Here is a 17,531-nt window from a genome sequence, read left to right as displayed (position 1 = left end):
GTCACCTGACAGTGGTGAGAGCAAGACGGGACGTGGCGGGAACACGCCTCAGGCGTGCTGCATTGTCAGCGGGCGAGAAGGAGGAGTAGCACAGTGTGTTAAGGTATTTAAGTTTTATTTTTGCACTTTGTTCAGTTCACTTGTTGTAAGGCTTGAGAAAGGGGTGAGATATCCCCAAAATGTTTCCGAATAAATATGCACTTTTGCACTTGAAAAATTATCGCCTTGGAGTGCCGCCTATTTATCTACGTATATAGTGGTTGGAGTCCTCTCTGGTCAGAGGAAGGCACCTGGGCCAGTATATCAGCATCAATATCGAAATTCATATATATATATATATATATATATATATATATGTATATAGAAACTTTGTTGCGGCCCGGCACTCCAACTTCCTTTGTCCAGCCACCTCGGTGCCATCCGGGTATAGAGTGGTAAGAGATAAAGTACAAACAGCGGTACTCATAGGTTTTTTCAAAAATTGTATTCAAACGTGACCAAACCAACATTTCAGGGACTAGCCCCTTTCTCAAGGTGTAGGTAAAACAGTGCATTAACTACACAAACAAACCTATATAGGTGAATGGCTTAATCTTACCGCTTCACGATGTCCTGAGACGCCGGGAGCCCGCAGCCGGAAGTGTACAGGCCGGAAGTGACGCTTCCATCATGCGTGCAAGCTTCTCCTGTCGCAGCCGGACTGGAAAATGAGAGAACAACTTTGGCAGATTACTAATATATACAATCAAACCAATACATACATTGCCCTTTGAAACATATCCTTAAGAGGATATGCATCTATAATGGCGTATAGTTATAGTGTTCATTCAAACCTACTGTACATCTACCCCTGATGAAGTCATGTTTCCCATATTTAATAGAACTCCCAACTTAGTAAAGAAACACATTAATCTTAATAATAGAAAAGATTCCTAATAAAAACAAGGATACAATGACCTATAAATATTGCATTTATATCTTCAGGATGCCGCTACAGAAATAATAATTGCACCTGAAGACAAGTGTATCTTTCATGAGATATCTAACAAACAGATTTTTGTAATTTTCAGATAACATACAGTATACCGTAGGTTCTCAAAGTCAGTCCTCAGGACCCCACACAGTGCATATTTTGCAGGTCTCCTCACAGAATCAAGTGAAATAATTAGCTCCACCTGTGGATGTTTTAAAACGTGTCAGTCAGTAATGAATGCACCTGTCCGATGACCTGGAAAATGTGAACTGTGTGGGGTCCTGGGGGCCGAGTTTGAGAACCACTGCAGTATACTAAAACAAGATTCAATTTATGACTCAGGATTTCTTTTTTATTGAGTTATTTAGTTTTTTATATAATTATTTTGTATTATTTTTTTTTATGTTTGCTTTAAATAGGGGTTTCAGTGCTGATCAATCCAAATACTCAAATTTCCATGTCAATTGAGAAGAATAAGTCTTTTTGTGTGGAAACACCTGCAAGTACAGAGAGATTCCCACTGCAATACACCATCTGCATTGGTCAGTCCATTCAGTCTGTCCATCAAGAGATAGGAAGCCAGCTCTATGAGAGCCAGAGAATGCTTCCGGACCTCGCTATTGTTAGGTAACTCTTAACAGTACAGAAACAAATAGGTTGAGTTAATATGATATATACTGTAGGAGGTCATTCTGATTTGTGAGCGTACCCGTGCGTTCGCACGGGGATTTGATGTTGAAGCTCATATTTGCCTTCAGAGACTTGCATGGTCTCCGTGGTACTTGCAAACTTGGTGGTGGGGGAGGGGATTTGGGGGCGTGTATTTCCTGGGGGTACCTACCGTATGAAAATGCTGGGTGCCCCCCAACGAACCTCGGTGAGAACCTGACTTCTGGGGACGGGCGGCTGATGTAACTGGACGTCAGCTGCCCACCCAGTTCTCGGAGCAGGAAGCTGTAGATTTAAGTCAGCAGAGACTGACTTAGATTTGCGAGCACTAGAGAAATCATTCGATGGTCGGCGACCATCAAATGATTTCGGGCCTGTACGCTAGCCTGCGAATGGATGTTTATGCAAAACATCCATCCGCAGTGCGACCGGTACATTTGCCATCTGGCGGGGGGCGGACAGTCATATGCCTGGTGGGCGTTGTTACAAGGCTCGATAAGCAGTTACCTAACGCTGCTTAGCAAGCCAACCAGAATGACCTCCATAATTAATTGTTTTTTATTAGCGTATTTTACATAATTAAGGCAGACATAAGTAATGTATTGTGTAATCTTTCCGAAAATATTAAAGGTGCAATACCCTCAATCCTTTTCTGTGGTCAGTAGGGTCTTGTACAGGGACATGCGTGTACAGGGCTGCCAAGAGAAATCATTCCTGGGCCCCGGTACAACAACTTCCTGGGGACCCCACGGACAGACCTCCCCGCACACTCTGTGGAGCCTTGTTACTCTACTGCTTCCAAGGTGGATACAGGGACAAATATTTACACCGTAATGCCTATTACACATGTCATTACATATTATACCACATGCCATAAGGCTCATTACACTTTATGTCACACACCGTAATGGCCAGTAGACATTATGCCATACACTGTAATACCTATTACATATTTTACCACATGCCATAATGCCCATTACATATTTTTCCACACCGTGATGCTTATTGTATATTATGCCACACACTCTAATGTCGATTACATATAATACCACACATACTATGCCACATACTGTAAATTCCGCTTACCTAAATGGATTCGGTATGAAATCCCGACGGTCAAAATCCCGACAGGGTCGAAATCCCGAATGGGTCAAAAAACCGACAAGGACAAAATCCCGACATTTAAAATCCCGACAGGGTCAAAATCCTGACATTTAAAATCCCGACAGGGTCAAAATCCCGACATATAGAATGTACAGGTGAAAAAGTCTACATGCCTTTTGGTCGACAGATGCGAGGTTGACATGGGTTTTTTCACTGTTTTTTTACCCGAATGTCGACACAATGCCGAATGTCGACACGGTCGACATGGGCACAGTTGCAAGTGAACCGCAGCCCCTCGCTTCATGCTTGATGCCAGGGGTTAACATGCTCTACCATGGGTTAACATGCTGGTTGCCATGGGTTTACATGCTTTGCCTGGAGTTACATGCTCTGCCAGGGGTTAACATTCTCTGCCAGGGGTTAACATGCTCTTTGCCATGGGATTAACCTGCTTTGCCAGGGGTTACATGCTCTGCCCAAGGTTACATGCTCTGCCAGGGGTTAAAATGCTCTTTGCAGTGGGATTAACCTGCTCTGCCAGGGGTTACATGATCTGCCTGGGGTTAACATGATCGTTGCCATGGGTTTACATGCTCTGCCCGGAGTTACATGCTCTGCCAGGGGTTAACATTCTCTGCCAGGGGTTAACATGCTCTTTGCCATGGAGTTACATGCTCTGCCAGGGGTTAACATGCTCTGCCAGGGGTTAACATGCTCTTTGCCATGGGATTAAGCTGCTCTGCCAGGGGTTAACATGCTCATTGCCATGGATTTACATGCTCATTGCCATGGGTTACATGCTTTGCCAGGGGATAACACGTTTGTTGTCATGGAGTTACAGTACATGCTTTGCCAGGGGTTACATGCAGACTTCCAGAGTTGGATCTCAGCCCCAGCAGCATGTAGGGAGGCAGCAGACACAGAGCAACCAGCCAACCACCTTCCAACTTGGAACACAGTGACCTGGACATGGGTGGGGAACAAGGTCTTGGATTGCTGGGCTGGATACATGGCACTGGCACTGGCAGCTGCTGGTGGCGGCTGGGATGTGAATGGGGGGAGTGGGGCGGGATGGGCTGGATTATGCAGAGTGGGTGGTACTCCTGCTGGCGATGGCATCTCTCTGACCCAGCTCCTCCCGGCACCCAGGGACTAGCTACCCTAAGTATCCTCCTGTCGCCGAGCCACAGTAAACTCCCAAGTCATGTGGTGGGTTCTCGGCAGGCCCTGAAAAGCTGACTCTGGTGCACTCATACCCGGCACACTCACCACCAAAAAAAAAACTGTGTGTTGAGACCCGGGCCCCCCTGACAGGACCAGGTAAACTGTACCTGCTCTTCCCCCTTCTCAGCACCCCTGTGCATGTATATTTATTATGGTTCTGTGCAGTGTATAATCAGGTTTAGGGAGTAGTGTTTGTTACCTATTGGCTGCCTATTTTTAGACCTTTTGCAAATTTGCCATACCCACTGTGATGTTATTGGTGTGGTATAGCTCACAGACAATGACTAGTCAGACAGGCAATAGGTCGACACCAAAAGTTAGACATGCATTATTTATTTATTTACAGTTTCTTATATAGCGCAGCAGATTCCGTTGCGCTTTACAAATGTTAAACATTGACCAAAGTTAGACATGCATTAGACATTAACAAAAGTTAGACATGTATTAGTCACACATTGACAAAAGATAGATATGTATCAGTTAGACATTAACAAAAGTTAGACATGCATTAGTTAGACATTAACAAAAGATAGACATGCATTAGTTAGACATTAACAAAAGATAGACATGCATTAGTTAGACATTAACAAAAGGATAGACATGCGTTAGTTAGACATTGACAAAAGTTAGACATGCATTAGTTAGACACTGACAAAAGTTAGACAGGAATTTGTTAGACATTGAACAAAGTTAGACATTCATAGACATTGACAAAAGATAGACATGTATTAGTTAGACATTAACAAAAGTAAGAAATGCATTAGTTAGACATTAACAAAAGATAGACATGCGTTAGACATTGATAAAAAATAGACATGCATTAGTTAGACATTAACAAAAGTTAGACATGCATTAGTTAGACTACCAAAAGTTAAGCTGGGTACACATATATACAATCCATTTTCTTGCGACCGTTTGACCGACCATAGACGCGACGGACCGTCCACAAACACCTGCCGATACGCGCGTACACACCTGTACAATTTTACTTGCGACGTCGCATGTACTCCCATCCAAACAGTCGCAAGAAAAGATTGTACCACTGTACACAGTCTCTCAATTTGGGCTATTGACATGATATATATAAACAAAATTATCATAATGGGCTGGGTTAAGGGCATACCAAAACAAAGAGGCGTGAGTACAGAACCTAAACAAAAGTGATTTCATTTTTTACATCAGTACTGGCTGTGCAGAGAACAGCAGTCTATAAAGACGGGGTATGTGTCTACAGTCAGCCGGCAGGGTGACTATGGGCAGATACAGCAAACTGCTATAAAGACGGGGGAAAGCGTCTACAGTCAGCCGGCAGGGTGACTATGGACAGATACGGCAAACTGACTGTAGTCGCGTACTCCGTCTTTATAGCAGTTTGCCGTATCTGTCCATAGTCACCCTGCCGGCTGACTGTAGATTCTTTCCACTGTCTTTATAGCAGCCGGCAGGGGGACTAGGGACAGATACGGAGACCTGCTATAAATATGGGGTGCATGTATATTACGATTATTTCTTTAAATATACATGGGGAGAGGTGAACGCTTCTTGTGCTTTAGTAGAGATCATGCAGCTATGGAACGCCCACATGGGCATTCCAGCTTTGGCAGTATAATCGCAAGATTGGCCAGCATATCGATCGAACGTGCGTACACACTGCACTTTTGATCCAATATGGGCCCCTCCTGTTGGATGAATATTAAACAGCACTGAACCTTCGACCGACCGAGTATGGATGGACAAGACCATTTTTGTCCATTTATCGATCATGCAGAGGAAGTCGGGACAGCGTACACACCTATACAATTTAACCGCCGTTCGTCCCAGAACGGAAGAACGATTGTATATATGTGTACCAAGCTTTAGACACAGACAAAAGTTAGACATGCATTAGTTAGACATTGACAAAATGAGCCATCTGGTGGGATGCGGTACACTTATACTGTGTCCATTTACATATATTGATTTCCCATGTCGTCATTTTGTTGTTACTGTTGGACTAAGGCATGTCTAACAAATATATGTTATTTACATACTGTATGTACACCATATTCTATATAGCACCTACAGTTTTGTTCCTATTTGATTTATTTTGGTAACTCAACAAAAAGAAGCAAAATAAATCACATGAATAACAAAAACCACACACACATTAAACATAACCATTCCTTCAAATGAACATGTCCTCTCCCTTTCCATGGCAAAAATTGCTAATTGTCATTATGTTTTCCATTCAGGAGACCAATCTGGAAACACTATGGGGTATTCGATTCTGCAGCAAAGCTTGAAAGAGAAGTAAGATCCTTCCATAATAAATTAAAGAGGCATGGCCTAGGAGAATGCCTAATATCTATCAGTGAACATTCCACAATGCTACTTTCTAGCAAGGTAAGTATAGACATGATGAAATAACATCTGCTTCTGTATATGTACAATCCATACAGCTGTCAGAGTCCATCTCCACAAGATACTGTTGAGCTCATGTCACAGGGCCCTACTACCAGATGGGGATAGGAAATTGTATACTCACTGAAACAAATAATCATTGTAGCTGTATTACATGTACTGGATATTAGGCGAGTGGTTTTGTTACGGATTAATGGATCGACCAGGTTTACCGGAGGGAGAAAAAGAGAGAAGAGCAGGGAAGGACACGGGAGAGTGGGAGGGGGTGGGTGAACATGGGAGAAAGAAAATGAGGGGGGCAGTTCTGGAGGTAGAAAAATAGAGAAGATCAGGGGAGGACAGAGGAGAGATGGAGTGGTGGGGAGAACAGGATGACAAAAAGGGAGAAAAAGCGAGGGAGCACAGGGGAGAGATGGAAAGGGGAGAGAGAAAGGGAGAGGAAGGAGGTAGGGGAGCATGGGAAGGAGAAAAAGAGAAAAGAAAGAGTTGGTGGGTAAGTGGGGGGGGGGGGGAAGGAAGGAGCAGAGAAGAAGAGAGGAGAGGCAGAGTCAGGCATCACCACAGGGTACCTTGCCCCCCTCTCCCCCAACACCAGGTACATAGCTCTGTCCCCTCTCCTACAGTAAGAGCTGTACAACTTCAGTTTTAGGTATTCTCATTAGAGTCTACTTAGGAGACCCACTCTCTGCTCCCCTGCTCACGGCCACTGTCGGGTCTCTCATCACTACTGCCGAGTCTCCTGCTCCCTAGCTCACTGCCACTACCATTCTCTTGCTCCCCTGCTCACCATCGCCGCAGTTCTCATGCTTCCAAGATCACTGCTGCCAACTTAACGTATGTGTTTTTTTTTCTGTAGGACCATGTAACTATCACAGACCAAGGAAGAGAGACCCAAAGACCTCACAAAGATCCACATCCATTTAAGCACCTCAATCTTTCAATAACCACATCTCCGTACCAAAGTGTTAACTCAGAGCAACTTCAAAGTTACCTCAATAAGGGGCAAGAAAACTATTGGCTCAGTCTTCAATCAAAATTAGATGGATCACTGGTATAACCTATTTTTTCCCCCGTAACAATAGTCTTTTGAAGTACAATTCTGTGAGATTTTGTGCTACAGTAGTCTGGCCACATTTTTAAAGCGGCAATCATTTACATGGCAAAACTAGATTAGTTTTGCCATGTAAATGATTTCTGCTTTAAAAATACAGGAAGCCTCGCACAAAGTCCTGCAAAGCCTGCAAACTCGCTGGCTATTAAATTTCACCTATGATCTCTTTGGGAAGCACATTTTCAGTTACTTCCAATCTCTGAACATTGCGTTTAATATTTTGATGCGTTGCGCTCGAAAAAGTGGGTTTCCCATCTCTTATATATTTGGCTACATCTGTCACCCAAAGTGGGTGGAGCCTCTGACTCACATGACAGAGAGCCCAGTGAGCCCACAGTGAAAGACACCCTCTGCCTCCCCATGTTACCCAGCAAAGACACAGCTACTCACCAGACACACCAGGTGAGCGCCCCCCGCCGCCCCCCTCCCACGATTCGCGGCACATAGTGTGATATTGTTTTTGTAAAAAGTACATTTATTAAAACAACACACATAGACATATACAGTAACAGTATAGGATGGACCCGTACAATGGCATAAAAGAATATTCGCTTATCTGATATGATGCCAGTGGGAATGGAGAGGTAGGTAGTGCCCAACCAGTTTTGTCCCTTTATCTCTGGGACTTCCTCAGGGGTTAAAGATGAGATGAATGGATGTTAAGGAGGAATAAATAAATTTTGTAATTAGCGCGATCTGAATGGCGTCCAGAGAAACAATGTGCGCATGCGCGGGTCCCCGCGTTGCCATGACAGCCATTTAGAAGTTTGTTTGGATATAGGGGACCGCAAAAGTGTTCATTTAGGCTGGACGGCACTGTTCGTCCCATCTGTGCCGCTTCTCAACCCGCATGCATGAGATACCCGCGATATCGTGAAAGTACAGTTCCGCATGCGCGAGTACATAGCTGGACGGCCGTGATTTGGATTCGGTTACCACACCGCCAATGTCTGTAATAGCGCATGCGCAGGTGGCAACTTGGTGTAGGCAAATGGTATATAGTTCAACGGCCTTGTTAAATCTCTGGTATTTATACTATATGTTTTAACATGCCTCCAGTAACTTTGCCAGTATAGATTTGTTACTTAAGAAGGTTACAAACAACTCATATTTAAGCATGTTAGTATTCATCCATGGGTGTGTTACCACACAGGCTGCTCAGTGTGGACCCCCTGTAACAGCTAGATGGCGATCTCACAACATGGAAGAATAACTACTACATACAGTAAACATGGACTTTATATACAGTAAAGATGAAATCTATATAAATACATTAAAATACAATAAATAACACTAGCAATATAGAACATATCTGCAATTCATATCTTATATACATACACATATAAAATATAAGCTCTTTAAAATATGGAACCGATTTAGGTTTAGTAAGCAGCATAATTAAATCTTTATATAACAATCTTTTTATACGTAGCATAGTTAGATCTTTATATGGTAAACATTATATTAGGGGGAGCAGTAGCGCACGCAGGGGGGGTTTCTGAGTACCCAGAAACCCTCCCAGGAGTTTAAGGGCCTTAGGCTGAAAGCTGAGGGTCTCCTCTTTCCATGGGTACAAGAATTTTAAAAATCGGCACTTGGGAACCGGAGATATCTGACTTCAAAACAGTGGTCCCCATCCAAGCCTGTTAATTGCACTTCCCAGTCAGATATTTCAGGTTCTGTCTGACTTAGAGTATTTCTGACGATATATTCCAAAAGCTGGGACTCTCCCACTTTGATGGACACTAGAAGCTTGTCTCTACTATTCCCAGAACCAGAGATATCAGCCTTCCAGTAGCTGGTTACTGCTCCAGCTCCACACACCTGGTATGTAGTTTTATATACTCGTTGGCAGATTGCTCTGCCTCCTGAATTCTGATCCCCTAGTCCCCATTACCATTTGGTAGGTGGGATTCTCTAGTTTTTAATTCCATTAAAATTTAAGAAATATATTTCTGGGAACTGGAGATATCTGCAGTCAAGCAAGCTATAAATGATAATTTACCAGAAAATGATGAATAATTAGCCCACTCCACTATACACCCCTCCTCTGCATATTAAACACCCTGGAAGTTATGTATCAGGGCCCTTTCATTCAGCCCAATGCCCCCTTCTCCCACCTCATCTCCCACCATCTGTGCTGTAAAGGGGTAATTAGTGGAAATTACTGATCCAGGCCCTACATGCTGAGCGGTTGATATAATACCCCTACCACCCGCGGGACATCAAAGCTTCCCCCACACCTACCGCTGGAGGATCGGTAGGGGCCCCAATACATTGCTATGCCCAGGGGTCTACACTGCTGTTATGTATGTATATGTGTGTGTGTGTATTATTTTAATATTATTATTATTATTTATATACATTTGGTCTATCTATAATACTTTAACTGACCCGGCATATACTGGGTCACCTAAGTGTCCATCTCCGTGCTTTGCTCCGCCTCTCTGGAAACCCCCTTCTGAAAATCCTGCGTTTGCCACTGGGGAGGGCTCAGAGAAAAGGTGCTATTTCATAAAAATCATTCAATCCAGTAGGTGTCAATGTGTTCAAATATCCAAAACCTTTCATCTGAGATAATTTATTGTCCCTATCTCCTCCACTTTCTCCCAGTATTATATGCTCTATAGCTTTAAAAGATAGATGATCAGGGTTAGATTTATGTGTGCTCAAAAAATGACGTGGAACAGAATGATTTTCCATTTTATTTTTAATGGCTCTAACATGCTCCTGTGTTCTCATCTTAAGAGGCATCTTGATCTTCCCTATGTATTTATATCCACATGTACACTCCAGGCAGTATACAACATAGGTGGTGAGACAGCTCATCTTTTGTTTAATTTTGTGAAAGACTGTTGAATCATAATTTGCAACCTGTTTACCATCTTTATGTGCAAATTTACAGATGCAGCACTGATTGCATCTGTAAAAGCCAGTAGTGTTGAGCCAAGTATTGGTAATCTTGGTCTGGGGGGTTTCAAGATAATTGGTGCTAGAATCTCCTTAAGATTACGAGCCCTTTTAAAAATTACTGTAGGTCTTCCAGACAGGGTATCTTTCAGAACAAGATCTAGTTTTAAAATTTCAGAGTGTTTGTTTAGGACCTTTTTCAGCTTGTTTTCTCCAGAGATATAGGTGGTAACAAAATTTGCATGTTGGTTCTCTTCTATATTTTTATAGATAAGGAGGTCCTCTCTGTTTTGTCCTCTAGTTTTCTCTTTTGCTTGTTCTATCAGCTTAGTAGGATATCCCCTCTCTGTAAATCTCATAGCATATTTTTTGAGTTGTTGTTCAAAATCTGTATTTTTATTGCAGTTCCATCTCAGTCTACAGAACTGCGAATACAGGATATTGGTTTTCCAACTTTCTAAATGGCCACTTTGGAAGTGTAATTAACTACTACTTCTTTCATAAAAATGTTTGTGCTAATATTTCCATTATCAGCCATTAAAACAAGGTCTAAGTATTCAATTTGTTTTTCTTGAATATTAAAAGTAAATGATAGATTATTATCGTTAATACTAATGTTGTCAAAAAACTTTAAAAAAGATTCTTTATCCCATTTCCAAATTAAAAGAATATTGTCTATGTACCTTTTGTACATGATGATATTAGCAGCCAATTTGTTTTCATAAATATGTCTCTTTTCCCAACTACCCATGTGCAAATTAGCAAAACTGGGCGCAAAAACCGTCCCCATTGCGGTCCCACAGACCTGGAGATAAAAATAATTTAAGAACCTAAAATAGTTGTGTTTTAAAATAAAGTTCATCAAAGAGCATATAAAATCCTTATGTCCTTCATCTAGGTTTGGATCATTCGATAGGTATTCCTTACAGGAATCTATCCCTTTTTTTGTGTACAATTGATGTATATAAAGACTGTACGTCTATTGTGACCAAAAGATAGTCGTTTTCCCATATGAATTGCTTTAAGTGTTGTAGCACCAAGTATGTTGAAAACCCCCCAGACCAACATTACCAATACTTGGCTCAACACTACTGGCTTTTACAGAAGCAATCAATGCTGCATCTGTAAATTTGCACATAAAGATGGTAAACAGGTTTCAAATTATGATTCAACAGTCTTTCACAAAATTAAACAAAAGATGAGCTGTCTCACCACCTATGTTGTATACTGCCTGGAGTGTACATGTGGATATAAATACATAGGCAAGACCAAGAGGCCTCTTAAGATGAGAATACAGGAGCATGTTAGAGCCATTAAAAATAAAATGGAAAATCATTCTGTTCCACGTCATTTTTTGAGCACACATAAATCTAACCCTGATCATCTATCTTTTAAAGCTATAGAGCATATAATACTGGGAGAAAGTGGAGGAGATAGGGACAAGAAATTATCTCAGAGGGAAATGTTTTGGATATATTCCTTGAACACATTGACACCTACTGGATTGAATGATTTTTATGAAATAGCACCTTTTCTCTGAGCTCTCCCCCTAATATAATGTTTACCATATGAAGATCTGGTACTTATGTAATATCTGGACTCCCGTTTTTCTTATGAGACCGCTTCCACTCGCGGGGCTCACTGCGCTCACCACGCTTCGGGCACAGAGGCTCGCTGCGCTCGCCACACTATATAAAATCAACTCCATGCGTAGTTGGATAGTAGGGGTATGAAAAAATGGGGTGCATTTAACATGGGAGTCCAGATAATACATAAGTACCGAAGATCTAACTATGCTACGTATATAAAGATTGTTATATAAAGATTTAATTATGCGGCTTACTAGACTTAAATCTGTTCCATATTTTAAAGAGCTTATATTTTATATGTGTATGTATATAAGATATGAATTGCAGATGTGTTTTTATATTGCTAGTGTTATTTATTGTATTTTAATGTATTTATATAGATTTCATCTATACTGTATATAAAGTCCATGTTTACTGTATGTAGTAGTTATTCTTCCATGTTGTGAGATCGCTATCTAGCTGTTACAGTGGGTCCACACTGAGCAACCTGTGTGGTAACACACCCATGGATGAATACTAACATGCTTAAATATGAGTTATTTGTAACCTTCTTAAGTAACGAATCTATACTGGCAAAGTTACTGGAGGCATGTTAAAACATATAGTATAAATACCGGAGATTTAACAAGGCCGTTGAACTATATACCATTTGCCTACACCAAGTTGCCACCTGCACATGCGCTATTACAGACATTGGTGGTGTGGTAACCGAATACAAATCATGGCCGCCCAGCTATGTTCTCGCGCATGCGCGACTGTACTTCCGCGATATTGCGGGTATCTCGCGCATGCGCGTTGAGAAGCAGCACAGAGGGGACCAGCCTAAATAAACCTGAGCAGCATGAACACTCTCGTGGGAGAGTGTTCATCCCCTCTATCATCCTCGGTGACTTTAACATTCCTATTGACATCAATAATGCTGCCTCCTCTAACCTTCTTGACCTTACCACCTCCTTTGGACTTTCTCAATGGACCTCCACCCCCACTCATAATCTCGGACACTCCCTTGACCTAGTCTTCACCCACCATTGTAATCTCTCTGATTTCTCTAATTCTTCCTTCCCACTCTCTGACCACAATCTGCTCTCTTTCACCCTCTCATCCTCCCCTCTCCCCTCATTGCCCAGACCCACAGTCACCAGACGTAACCTCGGATCTCTTGACCCCACTGTCCTGTCTTCCCTGGAGACTTTCCTCTCTCCTCTCTCAACCATGACTTGCCCCAACCAGGCTGCCTCTTTCTATTACTCTTCTCTCACCTCTGCTCTCGACTCTGTAGCCCCCCTCCACACTGTTCCCCTTCAACGCTCTAAACCACAACCCTGGCACAACAAAATAACTAGATTCTTGCAAAAATGTGCACGCTATGCTGAACGCCTCTGGAGGAAATCTCACTCTCTGGAAGACTTCCTCCATTTCAAGTTTATTCTCTCCTCCTACAGCGCTGCTCTCTCCTATACCAAACAATCTTTCTTCAAATCTCTCATCTCTTCCCATTCCTCCAATCCCCGACGTCTCTTTGATACTTTCAACACTCTACTTCGCCCTGCACCACCCCTCCTCCCTTCATCCCTCACTGCCACTGACTTTGCCTCCTTCTTCCTCTCTAAAATTGAGGTAATCTGACATGATATCTCCTTCCATACCCCCTCTGCTGCCCACCCACCCCAATCATCCTCCCCTACCAACTACCCCACTCTGTCATCCTTCTGCCCTACTACAGCTGAGGAAGTCCGCTCCCTCATCTCATCCTCTCCCCCCTCTACCTGTCCCTTGGACCCTCTCCCCTCCCGTCTCCTCAGTTCCCTCTCCCCCACTGGCTGCTCCCACCTTGCTCACCTCTTTAACCTATCTCTTTCTACTGGCATCTTCCCCTCACCCTTCAAACACGCTCTGGTCTCGCCTATTCTTAAAAAACCTAACCTGGACCCTTTATCTCCCACAAGCTACCGCCCTATCTCTCTTCTCCCATTTGCCTCTAAAATACTAGAACGGCTGGTTTACAGGCGTCTCACCAGCTACCTGTCTGACCACTCCATCCTAGATCCCCTTCAATCTGGCTTTCGCCCACTTCACTCCACTGAGACTGCCCTAGTGAAAGTCACCAATGACCTGCTGTCAGCCAAATCCAAGGGTCACTTCTCCCTGCTTATCCTTTTGGACCTATCTGCTGCCTTTGACACTGTGGATCACCCTCTCCTCCTCCACACACTCCAAAACATTGGCCTCTCTGGCACAGTCTTCAACTGGTTTTCCTCTTACCTCTTCAACCGTTCCTTCTCAGTCTCTGCCTCTGGCTCTACCTCACCACCTTCTATCCTTTCTGTCGGGGTCCCTCAGGGTTCCGTCCTTGGACCCATTCTGTTCTCTCTGTACACCTCCTCTCTGGGTGCACTCATTAACTCCTTTGGCTTCCAATATCACCTCTATGCAGATGACACCCAAATCTACCTCTCCTCTCCTGATCTGTCCCCCACTGTTTTCTCTCAAGTTTCCAAATGCCTCGCTGCCATCTCTACCTGGATGTCTGAGCGATTTCTGAAGCTGAATATGGACAAAACCGAACTTATTATCTTTCCCCCACCCAGAGCTATGCCCCCTACTAATATCTCTATCACTGTTAACAACACCATCATCTCCCCTGTTCCCCAACTCCGCTGCCTGGGTGTCACTCTTGACTCCTCCCTCTCCTTTGCACCCCACATCCAAGCCCTGGCCCATTCTTGCCAGTTCCAGTTACGCAACATTGCTCGCATCAGGCCCTTTCTCTCACAGAGTGCAACTAAGCTGATCATCCACTCATTAGTCATCTCACGGCTTGACTACTGTAATGCTCTTCTCACCGGCCTCGCTCAATCCCAACTAGCTCCTCTCCAATCTGTCCTCAATGCTGCAGCCAGGCTTATCTTCCTCTGCCGCCGCTCTAACTCTGCTACTCCCCTTCAACAAAATCTGCACTGGCTTCCATTCCCCTACAGAATCCTCTTCAAACACCTCACACTCACATACAGGGCCATCTCTAATTCCATTGCTCCATATATCTCTAACCTCATCTCCATTCATACACCCTCCCGCCCTCTGCGGTCAGCTGACGACTGTCGTCTCTCCTCCACCCTGATCACTGCTTCCCATGCTAGAGTACAGGACTTTGCCCGTGCTGCACCCCTTCAGTGGAACGCACTCCCTCGCTCCATTAGACTCTCCCCGACCTTGCAAAGCTTCAAACGGGCACTGAAAACTCACCTATTCATCAAAGCGTACCCTTCCACTGCATAAACCAGCTGGTTCTCCGACCCCTTGCCTGTTTACATCCTGCTATCTAACCACCACCCCCTCGCTTGCACCTCTTGTAATCTGTCTGTCTCCTCTTCCTACTAGATTGTAAGCTCCTCCGAGTAGGGCCCTCTTCCCTCCTGTTGTCAAAGCCCACTTCTCTTCACATTTCACTCACAGCTCTCCTTTACTCCATCACTCAGTGACCATCTTCATACTCATCTCCATCATTGGCCTCAAGCCTCTAGTTGTATGTTGATTGGGTCTTCACTACTTACATTTAAGCTGTGGTGCTCTTTATTTGTACTGTATTTTTGTTATTTATTCAATGTTATGCCAAGTTTTGTCTCCCTGTATTGTTCCTTTGTACGGCGCTGCGAAACACTTGTGGCGCCTTATAAATAAAATTATAATAATAATAATAATATAAATACCGGAGATTTAACAAGGCCGTTGAACTATATACCATTTGCCTACACCAAGTTGCCACCTGCACATGCGCTATTACAGACATTGGTGGTGTGGTAACCGAATACAAATCATGGCCGCCCAGCTATGTACTCGCGCATGCGCGACTGTACTTCCGCGATATTGCGGGTATCTCGCGCATGCGCGTTGAGAAGCAGCACAGAGGGGACCAGCCTGAGTAAACCTGAGCAGCATGAACACTCTCGCGGGAGCGTGGAGTGTTTGTACATGCGCGATAGTCCCCTATATCCAAACAAACTTCTAAATGGCTGTCATGGCAACGCGGGGACCCGCGCATGCGCACATTGTTTCTCAGGACGCCATTCAATTGGCGCTAATTACAAAACTTATTTATACCTCCTTAATATCCATTCACCTCATCTTTAACCCCTGAGGAAGTCCCAGAGATAAAGGGACAAAACCGGTTGGGCACTACCTACCTCTCCATTCCCACTGGCATCATATCAGATAAACGAATATTCCATTCGGGTCCATCTTATACTGTTACTGTGTATGTCTATGTGTGTTGTTTTAATAAATGTACTTTTTACAAAAACAATATCACACTACTGTATGTGCATTTCCCATGAGACTTTTTTGGTTTTAAGGCATCTTGGATATATATATATATATATATATATATATATATATATATATATATATATATATATATATATATATATATATATATATATATATATATATATATAAATATATATATATATAGCACTTACCCAACCTAGTGACAGGAAAGTAACAGACCAGCACACAGGTTTGTTGCAAAGAAACAAATTGTATTAAAGGTTTACAGCAATTAGGCTGACCCGACAGCCGTTTCTACTGGATTCCTTCCAGTTTTCATCAGGGAAGGAATCCAGTAGAAACGGCTGTCGGGTCAGCCTAATGTCTTTTCAACTCACCATGCTGTAAATCTTCAATACAATTCGTTTCTTTGCACCAATCCTGTGTGCTAGTCTGTTCCTTTCCTGTCGCTAGGTTGGGTAAGTGCTGTCTATCAATTATTTAAGGACCCTGCACCAGTACTTCATTTTTACAACATAAATTGGGTGCCATTTTTATACAATTTGCTATATATATTTATTTCTTTATAGTTTCTTACAAAAAAATCACATAGACTAGATTGAAATAAAGTCTAATTCTTTATTTGTAGCAGGTTGACAGCGTACCAGGATAACAGCTTGGCAATGCTTAGGTTACAGCATGGCAGTTCTTAGGTTACAGAAATGGCAGGTTTTCCAGCAGACAAAACACAAGCTTAAAGGAGAGAGGGCGGCCTGCTGTGCTCCTGCTGACCCGTCCCCGTTAACCCTCCACCCGAAATCATACTCTGGGCGGTATTCAATGAGCCGGAATCGCCAAGTTTTATGGCGATTCCGGGGTTTTTTCGTGGCTGACGGTGATTTTTGGAGCTGAAAATGCGAATCACCGTATTCAATGAGCTAGAATCGCCGTTGACGACCGGTGAATGAAGCTGCAATCGCCAAATGTTTTCCTGTACAAATCGCCGTTTTTTGTGTATAGGATTTTTCATGGGGAATCGACGGTAGTTGAGGGGAATCGCCAAAAGTGTATTCAATGTGAAGTTGGCGATTCCTTTTTCTTCTTTCATATCGCCGTTCCTCTCCGAGTGCCCCTCGTCATCTTTTTATGGTGAACTTTTATAGGAACATGTCAAATAATTGGTTTTAAGTGCTCTATTTAACTATGCAAGTGTAATGTATTATTATTTGCTGCCCTTGTGTGATGTGATGGTCGTAGAAGTGCTATACAAATATATATTTAATTTTTT

The 17,531-nt window shown here is 43.1% G+C and overlaps 1 protein-coding gene across 1 annotated transcript in view; it reads left to right on the top strand.

Annotated features, from left to right (window-relative positions):
- Positions 1–17,531, top strand: part of LOC146046148 (SITS-binding protein-like) — a 91,370-nt gene that overhangs the window by 46,936 nt on the left and 26,903 nt on the right. Inside the window, exons 3-5 of the mRNA XM_083165360.1 lie at positions 1,393–1,600; positions 6,202–6,352; positions 7,227–7,421. Coding sequence (XP_083021486.1) covers positions 1,393–1,600; positions 6,202–6,352; positions 7,227–7,421 — 554 coding nt within the window. The remainder of the gene's footprint in view (positions 1–1,392; positions 1,601–6,201; positions 6,353–7,226; positions 7,422–17,531) is intronic.

This window comes from Crinia signifera, chromosome 11 (assembly GCF_055691185.1).
Source record: "Crinia signifera chromosome 11, ASM5569118v1, whole genome shotgun sequence".
NCBI classification, from domain to species: Eukaryota; Metazoa; Chordata; class Amphibia; order Anura; family Myobatrachidae; genus Crinia; species Crinia signifera.
The sequence above is the reverse complement of the archived record's forward strand: the minus strand, read 5'-3'. Positions and strand labels throughout refer to the sequence as shown.